The sequence below is a fragment of the Solanum dulcamara genome, chromosome 7 (assembly GCF_947179165.1).
Source record: "Solanum dulcamara chromosome 7, daSolDulc1.2, whole genome shotgun sequence".
NCBI classification, from domain to species: domain Eukaryota; kingdom Viridiplantae; phylum Streptophyta; class Magnoliopsida; order Solanales; family Solanaceae; genus Solanum; species Solanum dulcamara.
In genome coordinates, this window is record NC_077243.1 from 76380283 (window position 1) to 76401467 (window position 21185).

Here is a 21185-nt window from a genome sequence, read left to right on the forward strand (position 1 = left end):
TGTATAATTATCGCCTTTGAGTTCAAATATAACCATGTAATGTGAACTAGTTTAGCACAGATTTACTAGGAGTTTGTCAGTAACTTTTACAAAGTTTGGATTTTGATTCGAGTGACAAACAGTGATGTGTGGAAGATGCTATATTTTTATGTTGGTTTGGATTGTTTGAATTATGGTAGATGACTTATTGGGACGCTATGGTATGGACTTAAAGTTCTACATAGTTATTGAGAATTTTGAGGAGATTGAAACTACTCTATTGATGGGAATATACAGACTATTATGGTGCGTTACAGAGACACTTGATGGTAAATAAAGGTTTTGTGCTAATAGTATACAAAATTATTGGGATAACCAAGAATTTTTCTAAATTTTGGCACGAGGTATATGATGATTTGATTCAGATTATTCTTACAGAGGCTCACAATTAGAGGTACTCTATACATCCTGGTGCAACCAAGATGTATCATCATCTAAGATAACATTATTGATGGAGTAGAATGAAGCGCGACATTGCTGATTTTGTTGCTCATTGTCTAAATTATCAGCAGGTAAAATATGAGCACCAGAGGCCTAGAGGGACACTTCAGAGAACGTCCACTCCTGAATAGGAGTGGAAAAGGATTGCAATAGATTTTGTGGTTGGTCTTCTAAAGACATTGGGTAAGTTTGATTCGATATGGGTAATTGTTAACAGGTTAACTAAGTCTGCACATTTTATCACAGTTAAGGTGACTTATAATGCAGAAAAGTTAGGCCTATATTTGCGAGATTATTCAATTGAATGGAGTTTCGATTTCCATCATATCAGATAGAGGTATGCAATTTACTTCTAACTTTTGGAGGACCTTGCAGGCTGAGTTAGGTATTAGATTGGATATTAGTACCGTATTTCATCCTCAGACTGATAGACAATCTGAGCAGACAATTCAGGTGCTAGAGGATATGCTTCGTGCATGCGTGATAGATTTTGGTGGTTATTGGGATCAGTTCTTACATTTGGCAGAGTTTTTGTACAATAATAGCTATCACTCGAGTATTTATATGGCTTCATTTGAGGCATTGTATGGGAGGAGATGTAGGTCTCTCATTGGTTGATTTGATGCATTTGAGGTGAGACCTTAGGAAACTAATCTTTTGAGGGAATCATTAGAGAAGGTGAAATTCATTCATGAGAAGCTTCTAGCAGCTCAGAACAGGTAGAAGGAGTATGCAGACCGAAAGGTCAGGGACATAGAATTTATGGAGGGGAGCAAGTGTTGTTGAAATTTCCACTCATGAAGGGTGTGGTGAGGTTTGATAAGCGTGGTAAGCTCAGTCCGAGGTGTATTGGACCATTTGAAGTTCTTAAGCGTGTTGGAGAGGTGTCCTATGAATTGGATTTACCTCCAGGTTTGTTTGGAGTGCACCAGTGTTTTATGTGTCTATGCTAAACAAATATCATGGTGATGGAAATTATATTATTCGCTGAAATTTGGTCTTACTTAATGAGAATTTGGCCTATGAGGAGGATCCTGTAGCTATTCTAGACAAGAAGATTCACAAGTTGAGGTCAAGGGAGATTGCGTCTGTGAAGGTCCAGTGGAGGAATCGTCCTATTAAAGAGTCCACTTGGGAGATTGAAGCTACTATGTGTAAAAGATATCCATGTTTGTTTGTCGAGTTAGGTATCTTTTTTTCTACCCTCTCTCTTCTTTTGACCATTCGGGGATGAACGATAGGTAAATTGGTATCTGTTGTAATGACCTGTTAGGTCGTTTGAGTATTAGAGCTTTTTATTTCATAAAAAACTCATTCCGTATTTTTTTATGAATATTTTGGACTATTCGATAATTACGATTATTTAGTTGAGGGGTAACTTCAATAATTAATTTAATTGGTGGACTAAATGGTTAATTTATTTAATAACCTATACCACTTTATTTATTAAATAAGAGTTAGTAGGTTTTTATATTACTGGACATAACTTCCGTTTCAAGACAAAAAGAAAAACAAAATAAATTACAAAGGTGTTCGGCGACAACAAAAGCGCAGACTGAATTGCATCAGGTAAATCCTAATCATGTCTAGTATATATGTGATGAATTTGTACTATATATATATATATTTTTTTTTTGGTAGGGAAACATTAAGATTTGAGATTCCTAGCAATGTCTGCTTAGTAAATTGATGGGTATGTTATGGTTGTTGTTGAGAATTGTTTAAAAGGTTAGTGGTAAGTGGTGTATCATTGGATAATGATGAGAAACAATAAGTTATGAGATTTAGGACGGCTGATGATGAGTTAATAATTGTGGGGATTAGATTAAAATAAAGTTGCAAATAGTAGGCTTTAATTTGTGTTCGCAGTTACCAGTTTCATGAATTAGTGGATTTAAATTTTTTTAAGATTTATTTGATTGTCCCAACTATGATTCCAAATTTGATATATTGGTATAGGTAACTAAATATTTGGATATTGTATTATATGAATACCATTAGATTTATGATATTTAGAGGAATTAGAACTTAATCCTAGACTTGAAATTTAGAAAATAGACTTGATATATTAATGGGAGTCAAGATAGGAACTTGATTATAGTAATATGGGTGCCTATGAACTCGTTTCCTTACGAATATTATATATTTGATAGATTGAAAACGTTTTGAGGCATTGAAGAAAGAAAAACATTGGTCAATTAGCTTGCTTGACTTCGATTCTTCGGTGGAGGTAGGTTATGGTTTATTTTCTATCATAGATAGACTCTTAATAACAATTGATAGTCATTGAGTAATGTGTGAAATTTACTATGCATTTGATTGTTGTGGTTTGAATGATATATATATATATGTTGTTGTTATTGGTCTGTAATCCCGAGATCGTAAAATCCATAATCTTAAACTTGCCCTAACAAAAGTGATGCCTTGAATAAAGAAGGCTTGATGAAATATTATTAATGAAGTGGAATGTGATAATAAAGAATAATAAATTAATTCTATATTTGGATCGGGTGTCACGAGCCGACATGATATATTATTGGATCAGGTGTCACATTCCAATACGATATTATTGGATCGGGTGTCACGTTCCGATGTGATATTATTCGATCGGGTGCCACGTTACGATACGATAAATATATTTGGATCGGGTGTCATGAGTCGACACGATATATTTAGATCGGGTGTCACGAGCTGTTAAAATTATTGAATCGGGTGTCATATTTCGATACGATATTATTGGTTCGGGTGTCACGTTTTGACACGATAATATTAAAGAATAACATATTAAAATGAATTAATACTACCCAATCTCAAATAACTCGTTTCCCAAAAGACCGTGGTGTGGAGGCCTGAGCCCTCATGTATACTCTTAATATTGTTGACTGATTATGTAATTGTGCATTGTGTTGTCACCTGATCTTGATCTTGTTGGTTACCACCTGTTAAGTGCTATGGTTGATTTCCCACTATTACTTTATGCATATTAATTTTTATTTCGAGTCGGCCGATGATACCTACTCAGTACATGTTGTCCTGTACTGATCCTTATTTGTACTTTTCTTTGTTTTATTTTGTGGAATGCAGCGAGTGTTCCATCGACTTCGATTCGACCTCAGCTCTACCCTGTCTCCGGTATATCAGATTTTAGAGTGAGCTATCCTCCTAGCTCGTATTGGATTCTCTTAGTCATAGCAGATTTTGGAGAACGTTACGTAATAGACTTTAGTGACTTTTGTTATTTCTTACTTTAATAAGGTTTTAGCTTCCACATTATTGTCGTGTTTTATAAGTTGAATCGTTAGTGTAAGTTGAGGTTTGTATAATTGGTTCTCCCATCTAGAAGGTTAAGTGTTGGTGCCACTCATGACTTATTTTGGATCGTGACAAAGTCGCATTTCAATAAATGTGATGTAGGCAACTTATTCTTAAATAAATATTAATAGTTGATTCTAAGGTCCGAATCCATAGGTCACCTTTGAATGAATGTAAATATAAGTTGAAAATTTATTATATAGAAGAAGCATTTTTGTGATCCCGTTTTGGCAAGAAAAATATGTGACAATTGATTGCAGTTTTTTTTATTTTTTTATTTTAGTGAAAGATAATATACGTTATCTCCACTTGACCTATAAGTCAAGGTTTGAGTCATATTGAAATTAGATATGATGCTGATATCAAAACATTCTTTCTACGAGAGATGATACTATTTCCTAAATCCTGCACGAACGATCAGAAACTCTTCGCTGAATATGACTCATAACCGGTACCGATGGAATGAGGTATTCCAATTGAGATTCCCGCGAGATATTTCGACGAATTAGTGCACCAAGTGTCCAAGTCCTTTCATAGTGACAACACAAGCAATTTTTGTTACTCCATATTGTCATTGCTGTTCTGTAAGTAATTAGTTTATTTGATAACTTGTCTCATCAAATTGAACCATCTAATAATTGATGTAATTAATTGACAACAACTACATAAGAGTTCATTAAAAAAAATAAAAATACATCCAAATTAACTATGGATAATTTTACCATTGAAATCTCTAAATTTAGCACCATTTATTGGATGCATACCTAAATTATTTTTTGTTCTAATTACCATATACACTGATAAAGTTTATTTATTCTAATTATGTAATGTTTTTTCTTGCCTTAACATAATAAAAAAATTGCACTGGAGAAGGGTTCCACCCATTATCTAAATTCGAAGTCAAGGCCTTGTTTGCATCAGAGACACATAAATATCTATAATTTATTTTAAATTATAATTTTTCTTTTTTAAACTTTGTACACAATAAAATAACACTACATAAATTAGAAGTTTAGAACAAATGAAATACTAAAAAGGACGGCATTCCATAATCACAAAATTACTAGAGATTTTGTACAATATCCCCTGATTTTCTATTTGAAAGAGTAAATTGGACAGACAAGGAAAATCATTGAGAAGATACCTCAATTTGATTATTATTATTATTATCATTATTATTATTATTATTATTATTATTTATTTCACACTTAATATTTATATTTCGATATAATCAAATTTAAAATCACGCTAAAAAATCTCATATTGAATGGTGGAGGATAAAACATTTCCTAATAAAATCCCATATTTAAGCTCGAATATAAGATCTTTGATCAAGAATGAAAGATTATTTATAACTCACGACCTTCTTAATTTGAATCACCAATTATAGAAAACCAATAAAAAGCAAAATTCAACTATAATATATTTAAGAAAAAGGATCAACATTACCTCTCAATTATTAAAAATAGAGTAATTATCTTGTGTTTGATTTTGATATCAAAAATATCCTCACCGCTAGCATATTGACTCAAATATACCCCTAAAATTAACACATCCATGTGTGATTTTAAGATATTAAAAAAATACCTCTTTTGTCTTCAATATTAGTGCTATTCAAAATCGAATTGAAATAAATAATCCGAATCAAAAAAAGCTTATTGATTTATTGGTAATAGATTATTGATTTAGCGATTTCGATAATATTTTTGATTATTTTATTATGGGGTTATCGATTCTTAACTGTTTGAGATTTTTTCTTAACGGGTTAATCGATAACCCGATAGTAAATTAATAAATTATATTTATAACATTTGGTATATAAAGTCCTTGACTTAGGATTCAATTTTATACTTTTATTTTTGACTGTCTCAAACTTTCGGTTATTCTACAACATGTCATTATTTGCTTTTGAGTAAGATGCAATCTGTCAACTCATATGCATGGTCCATTTGGTTTCTCACCTTGTTTCTAAGTAATTTTTAATTATTTTTTGTATCAAATTTTAACGGTTAAATCAATAATCGAACCGATAACGATCAATAACCGATAAGACAACATCTTAATGGTTCTATAACGGTTCAGCATGTCTACAAATTAAAAACAGAGAAGTCAAACCGATAAACTTCAAAACCAAATCGAATCAACTGATAGACAACCCTACCCTATAATACTTTTTTCCTTTAGTTTGTCTTAAAAAGAATATCACCTTTTATAATTAAAAATAACTTAGCTTTATAATATATCTTTTACCTTGAAGGAAATAATATACAATCACACCAATATCAAAATGTTTAGACCACAAGTATCAAAGTCTCTTTTTATAAAAAATTTTGTAGCAAGTCAAATAATGTCACATAAATTATTTCCGTCCACGTGAAATTTTTCCCAAAGCAATGTAACAATCTAAATAAGGAAACTGTATATTACGACACCGTTTTGCTCTTTTCCAAAACCCTGTCCAAAACCCTTTCCAAATTCTTTGGAAGATCCATTAATACAGTAGAAAAAAAATCGAAACTTTGGCTGCACATATGGGTTGAAGAAGAAGAAAAACGCAGTGGGGTTTCTTCTTTGTTTATGGAGAAACCAAAAAAGATTGATTCTTTAAACATGAGTAAATTAATTGGAGGAAAAGTATGTGAGGAATTCACACCTGGATATTATGGTGTTTGTGCAATTGGAGGGATGATTAGTGCTGGAACTACTCATCTTGCTATTACCCCTCTTGATGTACTCAAAGTTAATATGCAGGTACATTTATCATCTTTTTTTTCTAAATCTAGTTAGTTAGAGATAAGAGTTCGAAAAGGTCAAATCTTTTAATGATTCTGTCATTTATGATTGAGTTGCGAAAACTTTTTGATAGGTATTCTGTATCTGAACCGAATTCTTTTTGGTTAAAGAATCACCTTTTAGTTGCTTTGGAACTATTAGGATATTCTCTAGAGGAAAAACTGAAGTGGGGTTTTTTCTAGAACCCAAAAAAGAGTGATTCTTTAAACATAAGTAGCATTAGCTTAATTGGGGGAGACCTGTGTATTTGCAATTGGAGGGATGCTTAGTGTTGGAACTACTCATCTTGCTATCACCCCTCTTGATGTTCTCAAAGGTAATATGCAGGTACATTTATCATCGTTTTTCTAACAACTAATACCCATTGATCCCAATAACAGATTGAGTTCGAAAAGGTCAAATCTTTGATGATTCTGTCATCTATGATTGAGTTGCGAAAACTTCTAGATAGGTATTCTGTATCTGAATCGATTTCTTTTTGGTTAAAGAATCACCTTTTAGTTGCTTTGGGACTATTAGGAGATTCTCTAGAAGAGTAATGAAGTGGGTGTTTTTGCAAAACCCAAAAAAGAGTGATTCTTTAAACATGAGCAGCAATAGTTTAATTGGGGGGGGGGGGGGGAGGGGGGAATGTGAAGAATTCACACCTGAGTATTATGGGGATTGTGCAATCGGAGGAATGCTTAGTGCTGGAACTACTCATCTTGCTATCACCCCTCTTGATGTACTCAAAGTTAATATGCAGGTACATTATCATCTTTTTCCTAACAACTAATACTCCTTGATCCCAATAACCGGTAGAATTTGAAAAGGGTCAAATCTTTGATGATTCCGTCATCTATGAATGAGTTGGAAAAACTTTTGGATAGGTATTCTATATCAAAACCAAATTCTTTTTGGTTAAAGAATCACCTTTTAGTTGCTTTAGGATATTCTCTAGAGGAAAAACTGAAGTGGGGTTTTTCTACAACCCAAAAAAGAGTGATTTTTTAAACACGAGTAGCAGTAGCTTAATTGAGGGAAAAGTATGTGAAGAATTCACGCCTGGGTATTATGAGGTTTGTGCAATTGGAGGGATGCTTAGTTGTGGAACTAATCAGCTTGTTATCACCACTATTGATGTACTCAAAGTCAATATGTAGGTACATTCTTCATCATTTTTCTAATAACAACTAATACCTCTTAATCCCAATTTAGTGGGTTCGAGATAGAGTTCGAAAAGGTCAAATCTTTGGTGATTCCTCACCTATGATTGAGTTGCGAAAATTTCTAGATAGGTATTTTATATCTGAACTGAATTATTTCTGGTTGAAGAATCTCTTTTTAGTTTCCCTAGAACAATTAGGAGATTCTCTATAGAAGAAATATGGGGTTCTGGTACTGGTGGCGACATGCTTGGTCCCACTTATGGTGATTTTCAATGTTTCATTTTCCCTTATTTGGATTAACCAATGCACACTCAGTATGGTGGGGATTTATCATATATAAACTAAGTTTACTGACTTGGGAACTAATAAGTAATGTGAGCAAACTCGTGTAGGCGCGGAGTTGATTACTTCTTTAACATTAGTTAACATTGCAATCATTTTGGGGCTAATGTTTTCCTGTCAATTTCATTCATTAAGATTATGCTTCATAGTTTTAAATACTTTTTGGCGTCTTTCCTGGTCATTTGTCGCTAAATTTGCATCTTTGTATAATGTTTCCTTTTCCCGGGATTTGGATGTATTACTTCTTAAGGCAGAGGAAAACAAATCTTGTTGTGCTTTTGCTAGAATTGGGTCAAAAGGAAATGTGGTGCTTCATTTCTGATTTCTTATACGCACAATACTAAGATGAAGAGTTGGCTAATGCTACTGAGTAAAGATTTTAAAAAACTGGCGTTATTTCTTTTTCTGTACTGCTTTGGATTTTCCCTTGAGTTGAGGGTCTATCGAAAACAACCTCTCTACCTTCAAGGTAGGGGTAAGGTCTGCGCACACTCTACCCTCCCCAAGCCCCACTTTGTGGGACTACATTGGGTATGTTGTTGTTGTTGTCATTTTGATGCAAAGTTGATTGATTGATTCCGTCAATCTCCTTTTGGTTGGTATAGTTTCATTATGAACTTTATTATGAATTATTATTTTAACTTGTAGGTGCACCCTATCAAGTACAGTAGCATTTCCACCTGCTTTACGACTTTGTTGAGAGAACAAGGTCCCTCAGCCTTTTGGCGAGGATGGGGTGGGAAGTTTTTCGGTTATGGTGTTCAGGGTGCTTGTAGATTTGGTCTATATGAATACTTTAAAAAAGTATACTCAAACGTACTGGTGGATCAGAACAAGAGTTTGATATTTTTCGCCAGCAGTGCATCAGCTGAAGTAATTGCTAATGTGGCTCTCTGTCCATTCGAGGCCATTAAAGTTCGTGTGCAAGCTCAGCCTCATTTTGCAAAAGGCCTTTCCGATGGTTTCCCAAGAATATATGCATCAGAAGGCCTCCATGGGTATGAATCCAACCGTGGGACTCCTTTTCTCATTTGGTGTAACATTTCTTCGTATTGACTTTCTCTACAACTCCTTTTTCTGATTTCAGGTTTTACAGGGGACTTATTCCGCTATTGGGTCGTAATATACCATGTATCTCTCAGTCTTTGACACTCTATTCAGTTTATGTAAATTTGTATATATCTTATGAAATTTTGTATATATTATATATACCCCCATGATGCAAAATGTGATACCAATGAAACAATTGTGGAGAAATAATTATATTTATAATTCAGAATTCTTCATATTAGTAATTGTAGTATTGCCCCTTTAGTTTCTTGTCCTTCAATTTCTGTTACAATCTGTTGTTCTTTGTACCTCGATTATCGTATCGCTTTGATGTAGTTTTTGTTATTATCTGTTGTTTCTTGTACTTCCGTTACTTCTTGTTCGGGACTGCTTTAAATTGTATTCTTTGAGCCAAGGGTCTATCGGAGATAACCTTTCTACTTCTGAGGTAGGGTTAACGTCTGCATAAACTCTACCCTCCCCAAATACCACTTTGTGGGATACGCTGGGTATATTGTGATTGTTGTTGTTATCAGAATTCTGTGGCCACTTACAATGTTTTTGTTATGTCTTAAGGCAGCATGATTGGCTTTTAGTTGAAATCTAGTTGAAATGCGTTGCAACACTAATACTTAAATCATTTGTGCTATACATCAAATATTACTCTACCATCTGTTATTTCTAATCTTGGTCTAGTTTAGTGGTGTATTCATAGAAGAAATTGATAATTATTAGCTGCTATGTTACTCGGGCTCTCCAAAAATATTGTCGCACCTGTGTCGGATTCTTCAAAAATACACTATATTAGGAGAATCCGACACACACCCATTGAAAATTTCGAAGAATCTGAGCAACATAGATTAGATATACTGCTACATTGTAAATGCTTTAGGGGTTTTCAGTAGAATGGTATCGATAAAATTAATGTTGGTTATTGTTTTTCCCGTTGCAGTCTCAATAGTTATGTTCTCGACCTTTGAGCATACAGTGAATTTTCTTTATAAAAAATTAATCCAGAAAAGGAGGGAAGAGTGTTCAAGAACTCAGCAGCTCAGTGTAACTTGTTTAGCTGGATATGCTGCTGGATCTGTTGGTAGTATTATCTCTAACCCTGCTGACAACATTGTTGCTTCTCTTAACAACAAGAAGGCTAGTACCCTAAAGCTGGTAAAATCTCTTAACGTTTTCCCACTCCTTAAAATAAATAAATAATATGAACACAAATGAAAAACAGGAAGTAACAACAAAAAGAAAAAGAACAAGAGATGTCTACTGCAACGATTCTTATGCTTGCTTCATTTCTAATTTTACCCTTTTTACCTTTTCAGGCTGTGAAGAGAATTGGTTTTCTTAATCTCTTTACGAGAAGTCTTCCTATTAGGATAATGCTTGTTGGACCAGTTGTGACTTTGCAGTGGTTGTTCTACGACTCCATTAAAATATTAAGTGGATTGTAAGTGCTGTTTCCATACTCATAGCTAATTGGTACATGAGATGAGATGATTCAGTTTTCCCTTTTCAACTTTCACTTTCCTAATATTGTGTGTTTTGCATGAATATTGGCATGTGATTTCTTGTTATTTGGACATGCATATGTTCAATTGAAGGCCATGAGAGTTATTAGTTGCAGATAGCTATTATTAATGTGAACTGCTTATGTTGCTTCTCATGAATTGGATTGGTTAACTCGATAAGTGATGATGATTGCTCTCACTAGGCATATGTGCACACTCAAGCACGAATAATTGACGTCGACGTTGAACTTTATCCAAATAACTTAGTGTTCGTGCAAGTGAAATAGAAGCAAAAAGAAGCAGAAAAAGTGAACAAAAGATTATAGAACTAGATTTTCATGATAAGGATACCTTCAGCATGTGATTTTGTATGCTGGATACCTAGTGGGCCCTCAACACGGCAATAGGGGGTCTGGCTGCTTTCAGGGAGGTAGCACTGGCTGCCTAGATATTCTAAAAAAGGGCAATAGCCAAATCGTTGTTCAAGTCTGATTTTTTAAAGTAGTTTCTCTATCTAAATTAATTAATTAAGTACACAAGAGCAGTAACCAAATACATTGTCCAAGTAATGGTTTTAGCCCCAATGCTTTGTGATTGAGGCGTAGAAGTAGTGTGGCCTTGCGGTGAGGTGGGGGGACACCATGAGTTCTCAAGTTCAAATCCGGCAAAAAACACTAGGTGATTTCTTCCCTTATGGTTAAGCCTTGGTGGGCAGAGTTACTCGGTACCTATGCCGGTGGGAGATACAGTCGAACCTATCTATACGGCGTCGTTTGTCCAGATATTGTATGGTTTTCATACTAAAATATTGTTATAGAGAACATATAATATAACATAACATAACACGAACAATTGATTCCAAAGAAAACTTGGCTGTGATAGTGAATTGTTATAGAGGATGACTGTTATAGGGAAGTCTGATTGTAGTCAGTACAGAGGTACCTATTGAATTAGTCAAGGTGCATGCAAGTTGGTCTGGACACCACAATCATAAGAAAAGAGAGTTAAGGTCAGTACTTTATATCACTTTGACAAGGGTCAACTGTAAATAACACCACTACCCTCCTTCAAATTCATTACTGTTATAGTTTGAACATTCAACGGTGTATGTTGAGCCTTTGAGTAGTTATTCACGATTTTTTTGGAAGAATCATTATTCCATGGAGGAATTCTTCTGTGGTGCAGATATATAGAGAATTCTGGCCTGAAAGTTTCAGTGATGGGAGACTCCATGTTTTTATTTCGCGTCAGGATAACCGGAAGCTTGGCGAGTTTTGGGTGAAGGGTTATGGTGGATGGGCAACTCCATCCATTACTTTAAGGTATTAGGTTGTATTATCAGATTCTTTCACATATATCAGTGTCAACTTTTGGTAAGCTCATTCTTACACTTGAAAATCATATGGAAGCTCCCGCGTGAGGCCAAAATTGAGTGACATTGCAGGAAGGTATTGAGTTACATGGTTGTCCTACGTGGGTTGTGTGAGAGCTTTGGAGCGGTTTATAAATGTTTTGAGCTTATTCCACCCGTCGCCTTAATATTTTGTGTTGGATGCTCTGATTCTTTCGCAAAGTCAAAGCAGACATTCACGTTAGGATAGAGGGAATACATTATCTAGGTCGTCTCTCATAGTAAGAAAATCCACTAGGATACTTATTTTGCTTCTTCTTCTGAATTTTCCTGTCACTGTCATTCTCTGCTTCTTTGTAGCAGGTAAGAATATGTCAAAATCTTTGAGAAATAATGTGTTGGCCATTATCTACGTTGCTATGATTGTCCTTGAATCAGTAGAACACAATCGTATTTTCTTTGCCTTTCATATTGTCTCTCAAATGCTTGTCTAGTTGTCGTGATGTTTTACATGTATATTTTGTAGGCCAACCAGTGGACATGTAATCAAAATTATAGAGGAAGATGAAAAGGCTCAAAGTCATTCAACATGAATATAATGAGCACACGACTACTAGCAAATAAGGTGAACTAACGACCCTCTTACTGTTTTTCGGAAATGCTTCATCATTTACCAATAAATAAATCGATGTACAGGCCATTTTTTATCAGCAATTACCTCTATTTGCTGATTAGTTTGTAGAGTGGAACAGATACTTCTGTTAAGCTACCTGAAGAAGGTGAATTTTGTTTTTCATGAGAAGAGAGGCTCTCTCTGTCGTTCACTAACTTATACAACGTTGCAGTAAGTTGTATCTGTGGCCCGGATAGTTACTCAATAATGGGTTTAAGAGATTCCACCAGCTAGAACCATAGTTCTGATCGTCGGGTTTTTGATGATCTGCTTTGATACCAACAAAATGTTGCTTACTGTTTTTGAGTATATGCCAGTTTGCGGTGTCTGACAAATTTTGATTTTCCAGTTTCTCGTGGCGGAGCCAAAATTTTGATATGCATGATGAACTCATCTGATTTATATGATTTCAAAGTTCCTCAAATGAGCACCTTATTATTTACTTATTGCTTTCATATTAGAAACCATTTTGTGAAGATCTTGCATAAATGCATTTTGCTCCTGTAGCTTCTTGCCCTTTTATTTTTGTTAGTATTTGTTGTTTCTTGTCTCTAGATTTTTCGTATTCTTTTCTTGTTGTTTTCATTCTGTTACTATTTGTTGTTTTTTGTACTTTTGTTACTTTTTTTTCGAGGTTGTTTTGCATTGTTTTTTTTTGAACCAAGAGTCTATATGAAAGCACCTCTCTACCTCTAAGGTAGGGTTAAGGTCTGCTTACACTCGATCGTTCCCACTCGATCCACTGACACAAGTTCTTCCAAGGAGTTTCAACTCTACTTTTTATGTGTAAAATTCGCAAATAACCACTTTTCAGCCTCTATTATTGAAAAATGATTCTTGTCATAGAGTTTCAAATTTTGGTGGTCTTCGTTATAACGACTATTTCTTGGGGAAACAACTAGAAAGATTATGCCATAGGTGAAGTGCCAAAGCCAAATTGATAAATCAATTAATGTGAACGCATTATTTCTCCCTTGACCCTAAAGTAGTCGAAAGAAGTTGCATCTTGCACGAACTGGTAAAATTATTGCCATGTGATTGATTAAAATGTCATGAGTTTGAACTGTGAAAAGAATAGTCTGTTGCAAAAATGTATGGTCACCTTTGTGGTCCGGTCCTTCTTGAAATTTTATGCATAGTAAAAACTTAGTGCACCCAAAATTTTCCCATATACACATGTCATGCATATGGCCCAAAAATACACGAGATGATCAAGAAAATGCAGCGATGTTCATGTGTCGGATCGACTTTTCATTGGCCGAGCATGCAAAGAAGTCTATTTTCCTTTCGGGAGGGAAACTTGAACCTACGACTCTTTTACTACTACAATAACATCAACTAGATGACACTATTGAAACTATCTTTTAAAAATTCGTTTTTTTTTACTACAATTTTAATAAGAGATAAAGTTCCTTTAGCCCCTCTAATATTGATAAGTGCTAATTTTGGTCTGCATTATAAATATCTTGCAAAATACATTTGATCCTCATTTTGTCGCATTATTTGTTCTTTTTTATTTTTTTTAAAAAATATTTTCTTATTCAAGTGTATCTATCTTGTACGTGCAATTCCACTTTATATTATTCAAGATATTTTTAACTATCTAATGCCGGATTTTTTAGAGCCAAAAATCGCAAGGTCAATTTCTTTAAAAAATAAATAAATTTGAAGAGTATAATTAAAAAAAAATAATCAAAGTCTTAAACTAGTAGTAGAAATGTATCTTATCACGGTAAAAAATTTAAAAAGAATCCAACCTTCGATGATCGGTATTCTTTTTAAAAAATAAAAATAAAAAATCAACCTCCAAAGATCGATTTTGAAAGTTTGTTTTCATTTTTTTAATAGTATTTTAATTATCATATATATTGTATGCTTGACTATCAATATAAGCTAAATATTAGTCATGAGCATGACATATGTAGTGCTCCATTAAAATGACATATTTAGGTTGTTTTGAAAAAAAAAAAAACATATCAATTTTGATTTGTCTTCTTACTATATAGCACATTTAAAATGACTTCAAATGTGATTATGAGAATATCTAATTGGAATGAAGATAATATAAACCACATATTGCTTTTTGATGAGAAAAATCATATCAATTAAGATTTGGCTAGTTATTTTAAATCACATGATGACAATAATGATATTCACATGTTTTCACCTACAAAATAGTTTGGTTTGCTTGAAATGGCAATAAGAAACAAATATATATACATCACTAGAGGAGTCGTATAAGGCGAAAACTCCAATTTTTTTTGTTTAATCCTTATCATCATCATATAAACTATGTCATTAAATTGTTCTGAAGCTTAGTCCTCATTTATTTTCATAAAGATTAAGATGTTTGAATCTGAATTATCATATGAATATTAAGATCTAGATGTCTAGATTTGAATACTCATCTGAATATTAAGATGTGGTGTTTATATTTGAACGCTGACTGATTAAGATTATTTATTTTCACTTAATGGAGATATGAATCATAATCATTCAGGTTCATTTCATTAACTGTGTTTAGTTTTTAGATCTCAATCTTAATCATCCAGATTGAACCCATTAAGTCCATTTGTTTCTTTTTTAAAAATAGCCTATTAATGTATCTGAAACAGATCTGAACGAATCAGATTTGTATGAGAGTCTTAACAATATTTAGACTTTTTTAATACGCTTAAAAATAATCACTCGTCGCTTCTTTTTCTCTTTGCGCGACTTTGCTCCCTCTCGCTACAAACTTTCTTCCTTTCTTTTCTCAACCAATTATGCCAATTGTTTCCACTTGAACTGATAATTTTCATAATTTTTACAAGTATTTTTTTATATTAACATTTTTTTTTGGGTTTATTGATGTTTGTCAAGAACTCTTTTTGCAATAATATTTTTGGGTCAATACACCCAAAAATATTAGTACACCAAGAGTTCTCGACAAACATCAATACACCCCCAAAAAATTATTAATATAAAAAAAATACTTGTAAAAGTTATGAAAACTTACCAGTTCAAGAGGAAACAATTGGTGTTTGGTTGAGAAAAGAGAGGAAGAAGTTTGTAGCGAGAGAGAGCGAAGCAGCGCAAAGAGAAGCGACGAGTGATTATTTTAAAGCTATTAAATAAGTCTTGATATTGTTAAGCTCTTTTATAGATCTATTTGTTAAGATCTTTTCATATTCATTAAGAGACTATTTTTAAAAAGAAACAAATGAAATTAATAGGCTAAATCTGAATGATTAGGATTCAGATCTAAAAATCAAAATGCACAACCTCCATTAACTGCAAACAAATAAGGTGCTTATACTCACTTTTTTAAGTAGTGACAATTGTGTTTTTGCTCCCTTAGTTACTAATAATGTAATGACCCGTTAGGTCATTTTGAGAACTAGTCTTTTATCTTTCATAAAAGATTCATTTCGTAAATTTTAAATGAAAATTTTGAACTATTCATTTAACTACGATTTTTTTAATTAATGAATAATTTAAAATAATTAATTTAGTTGGTGGTTAATGGCCAAGCCCATATATAATATAATTTAAATTAATACCCTATATAATTTTAGATTATATTTTTAAAACAAAAAAAATATTATAACCTCTTGAGAAGAACATCTCAACTTTGGCACAACCCGAAGCAGCGGTCGATCTGCAACTAGATAAGTACTAAGTATGCCTTAAATAATTCATTGTGTATATGCATTAAAGTTATATTATTATTATTATTATTATTATTTTATTATTATGATAATTAGTTGTCAAAGTGAAAAGAGAGATTTTCGATGTTGCCACCTTAATTCTACAACTTCAATTATAAGAAGTGTATTTGGACTTTGACCAATCATTATGTAATGATGGCCACATGATGGGTTAAGTAAATCATGTTAATGAATTGAGGATTTTGGTTAGATTTTTATATAATATTTCGTAGTTAAAGTTTAGTGATTATGGCTCTAATTTTTGGTTTCACAATTTTCTTATAGTTATCAAATTATGATTCAAGTTTTGATATATTGGTTTATGTAATTAAATATTAGGTGTAGGGCTGTACAGAGCAAACTGATAAACCGCACCAAACCGACAAACCGAACCAAATCGGAAAAAAAACCCGATTAGTCGTTTGGTTTGACTTGGTTTGGTGTTTGGAAAAAAAAACCCGACCATTATAGGGTTGGTTTGGTTTTAACTAAAAAAAATCAAACCAAACCCAAACCGATCCGATTATAGATATACTATTTTAAAATTATATTATACATAAAAATATTTATTAAAATATAATTTATAAATATTTTTTAAAATTTTTTCATAATTTTTGTTTTCTTTCTTACATTTAGATTTGGACTTGAGAAGCCCATCTAAATAATATACAAAAAAAACCATCTTATAAAGTTATATTATAAAGTTAAAACTCCAAACAGTGTTCTGTCTCCATCTTATATGTTGATATTTTGTACTAGAACTCTTTTTAAGAAGCACTGCTCTGTGTTTTTTATTAGATACTATGAAAAATCTGAGAAACTCAAAAAAACCTGAAAAACTCAAAAAAAAACCAAAAAATCCGAAAAACCCGAAAAACCCGAGAAAAATTGATATCGAAAAACCCGACTTTTATTGGTTTGGTTTGGTTTATAGATTTAATAATCCGACACAAATGATTTGGTTTGTAAAAAATCCGAACTAACACGGTCCATGTACACCCTTAATTAGGAGTATTGTGTTATATGAATTCCGTTAAATTTATGATATTGAATAAATTGGAACCTAAACCTAGGCTTGAATTTAAAAAAAATATGAGAATTGACATGTTAATTGGCATCAAGATTGGAAATCAGATTATAGATTTGAGTGAGCTTTTGATATTCGTGGATTGTATTATTATTATTATACAAAGAGTAGAGTTGGGCTGATTTTGTGCAGGTTGTAGTTAAGGAGATTCGGTTGGGATGACATGAGTACTTGTAATCTATTGAGCTTTGCTTAGTTTAGTTGTCCACTTGCTGAATACTGTGTTGTTTGGTACTTACCCCTCGCTTCTACACTTGTGTAGGTTGTGAATCTAGATCTGCTTGATCTCATAGTGTTTCATACCACATCTGAGGCTATCATTTCGAGTGTTGAGGTAGTTGTTACATCCATCTAGCGGACTTCTCTTACTCTTTTATTATGTTTTAGTCCTATTCTAGAGACAGAGACATTATGACTGTATTTTTTTTCGTATTTCGATAATGTATTAGTGGCTTGTACACGTGACAACCAATCTTGGGTGGTTGAGTTTATTTTACATGTTTTTGATTAAGTTAAAGTTCGATTCATTTCATTTTCTTCCGCATTTACTTTCCGTTGTGTATTAGGCTGACTTGTCTCGGTGGATTGAAATGAGTGTCATCACACCCACATTCGGATCGTAACAAGTAAATTCTAATTTTGATGATTCTTATATTATTTATCTAAACACATCTCACATTTAATTAACTAAACAGTGTATTTTTGGCTTCTTTATAAAGATCACATGACACTTGATTAGACTATATTTAGAATTATATTATCCTGAAATATGAAGTAATAATAATAGTGAAAATCAACCACATAATATCAACCACATATTTGATATTACTCTTAACATATCAATTAATTACATTCGGCTTTATTATTTCAAATCACATTATGACATTAATTTCACATGTTAATCAACAAAAAAATGGTTGATTAGCATGAAATGACAATAATCAAATAGATATTTATTGAGTTAAGACTACTTATTGGAGAAAAATATGTGTCCATAAATATTTGCTCAATCCTTATCATCACTATAAAAACTAGGTTGTTAAAATTGTTTTGAAGCTTAGGGTGTGTTTGGTAAGAAGGAAAAAGTTTTTCATAAAAAAGAATTCTTGAAAACGAAATATATTTATTACTTATTGTCTAGTGCTTGGTAAGTAGGCAATTTCTTTTATTTACCTCGAGCATTTATATGTAATCTTTCATTGAAAGGAACCAACAAAGAAAAGAAAAATAGGTTATGATCATCAACAACAATATTATGTGTATTTGAGAGATTGTTCAACAAAATTCTATTGGATGGGGAGTGGGGTGGGTGTTCGTCAATGGATTTGGGGGTGAGGAAGGTAAGGAGACAATGAATTTGAAATGCCACTTATAAAACTTATTTTTTCTATTTTTTGTTAGAAACGTCACATTTTTCATTTTTAAAAAACTTATTTTCCCGAATAAAATATTTTCCAAAATACATTAACCATCCAAATAAGAAAAATGTTACAATTTTTTTTATACCTTCTGTATTATTATTATTAGAAATACCTTATTCCAATCATTGAGACCATATTTGTATACTGAAAAATTATATATATATATATATATAATTGATAATAAACCGTTGATGTTTTTAGGTAAAAAATTAATAAGTTATTCTTTAGATAAAATAACCAAAATACCCTTAATAGGACAAATTACCTTCTACAATAAGTAAATATGATATGATGGTAGAGGCGTAGCTAATGCATAACTTACAACTTTGATCGAACTCAATATTTTTTATCAAAATTTTGTATTTGTCTTAAAAAATTCAATGAATATGTATAAAATATTAATTTAGAACTCAGTAACTCAAAAAGATATATTTTTAAATAAAAAATCTTTAGTCGCTACCTGATATTTCAACTTGATAAAGGCTCAATTTCCTACTTTGTAATCCCCTTCTCCACTTTCCTTTAATTCCTTACCCCCTATATAATAATTGAGAAAAATCTAAAACATATTTTTATATACAAATTTCACCTCTATATGATAATATAATTTCTTTTACACCAACAATATATACTATATAAAATTTATTATTTTATATAATAAGAGGATAGCCGCCATATGCATGCATTGCAATTTGCATGCATTCCTCATGGAAATAAATAGTCTCCTTTGACACTCATATGAGTATTAAATATTAATTAATGACTTTAAGCATACTCAATCAACTTTCTAACCGTACGATATTCGATATCTATTTATCTAATTTATTTTGATTTGTAGAATTAGAAAATTCTCTCTATTAAAGATTTATCTTTTTTTAACTTTAAATTCGAGCTTTTTAATTAATGGTAGAGATTGGCGGGCGATATATATAGACCTAATGATTTTAACCAAATTTGATATTTGTGTCTAAAAATTTACTTAATATATAGAAAAATTGATCGGACAGTTGTTATTGGCCATGTAACAAGTATGTGTGGCTTGTTTAGTAATGAGTAGAGTGAGACAAATATTTTTTCTGAGAAATTGATATAAATAGTCGTCAATCAAAATAATAGTCACTAAATTTAAGAGGACTTATAGAGTATATGTTTGGAAAGAAAAAAATGACTACTAAAGTAATTATAGTTTTAATTTTTTCTTCATCATCATCATTTTCATCTTAATCAGTTCATCATTAATATTACTAGTATTAGAATTTACGCGATGCCCGAATAGTATTAGAAATTATTAATCATATCAAATTGTGATTTGACTTATTTTTGAGCATGTAGATGTAGATTATTGAAATATTATTCATAAAAGCAGACTTTGAAATTTACAATAAGTTAGAAAAAGGATTAGTGGAAATCTTAACTAACATATTCATTCCGTTAAGTTAAGGAAACCAATATTTTAACTAAATTGCGTAAACTTCAAATGTATAATAGTATATTGGAATGTGGAACAAGCTGTCTTGAAAATTAGGGGTGGTTTAATAACATTAACATCTTATATGTAATGACCCGTTAGGTCATTTTGAGAACGAGTCTTCTTCCCTTCATAAAAGACTCATTCCGTACATTTAAATTGTAAATTTTAGACTATTCGATAACTTCATTTAATTAATTGATGGGTGATTTTAAATAATTAATTTAATTGATGGGATAAAGTGTTAATTTATTTAATATCCTATACCACTTTTCTTATATTTAATAAATTAGGTTAGTAGGATTTGTCATTTTAGTACATAATTAATTTAGAAAAGAAAAAGAAGGGAATAAATAATAATAATAATAATAATAATAATAATAATAAATTATATATATATACACACAATCTGATGGCATTAAGCCATCAGATGTGCGGCGGCAAACAAGAAAAAAAAAACCCGCAGAAACAAGAAAAAAAATATGGAGGAAGAAAGAAAAGAAAGGGGAAAAGAAAAATAAAGGAGAAGAGAAAAATAGGGATTTTCATTCCAAAACGTCAAGGTAATTATTCTCATCCTTTCCATTAAATTTTCATGTGATTATGAATATATTTTTAGGGTATATTGGTGGAGAAACAATGTTGAAATAAGAAAATATGACCCTAGGGTTCTTCATATAAAATCTTGATTTGGGGGTCGAATAACGATCCGTTTTAGCTGAAATTTGACATGTGAGTTTATTTTATCATGAGTGAACATAATCGGAAAGAAAATTTCAGATTTGACTTCAATGACATAGAATGAGTTAGTTTCCGAATTTTGATATATTGAGATAGATAATTAAATATTAAGTATA

General features: G+C 32.0%; 1 protein-coding gene across 3 annotated transcripts; it reads left to right on the forward strand.

Annotated features, from left to right (window-relative positions):
- Positions 1 to 6239: 6239 nt before the first annotated feature.
- LOC129895078 (mitochondrial phosphate carrier protein 1, mitochondrial-like) lies at positions 6240 to 17868 on the forward strand. 3 transcript variants are annotated; one of them, XM_055970717.1, is made up of 7 exons: positions 6240 to 6543; positions 8724 to 9073; positions 9163 to 9206; positions 10078 to 10292; positions 10454 to 10578; positions 12517 to 12615; positions 17702 to 17868. In XM_055970717.1, the coding sequence occupies exons 1-6, from the start codon at positions 6370 to 6372 to the stop codon at positions 12581 to 12583; spliced, it is 975 nt and encodes a 324-aa protein (XP_055826692.1). In that variant the 5' UTR covers positions 6240 to 6369; the 3' UTR covers positions 12584 to 12615; positions 17702 to 17868. The 3 variants fall into 3 exon arrangements, with proteins under 3 accessions (XP_055826692.1, XP_055826691.1, XP_055826693.1); XM_055970716.1 differs by lacking the exon at positions 17702 to 17868 and adding an exon at positions 12687 to 13185; XM_055970718.1 differs by lacking the exons at positions 6240 to 6543; positions 17702 to 17868 and adding exons at positions 7255 to 7330; positions 12687 to 13185.
- Positions 17869 to 21185: the final 3317 nt, after the last annotated feature.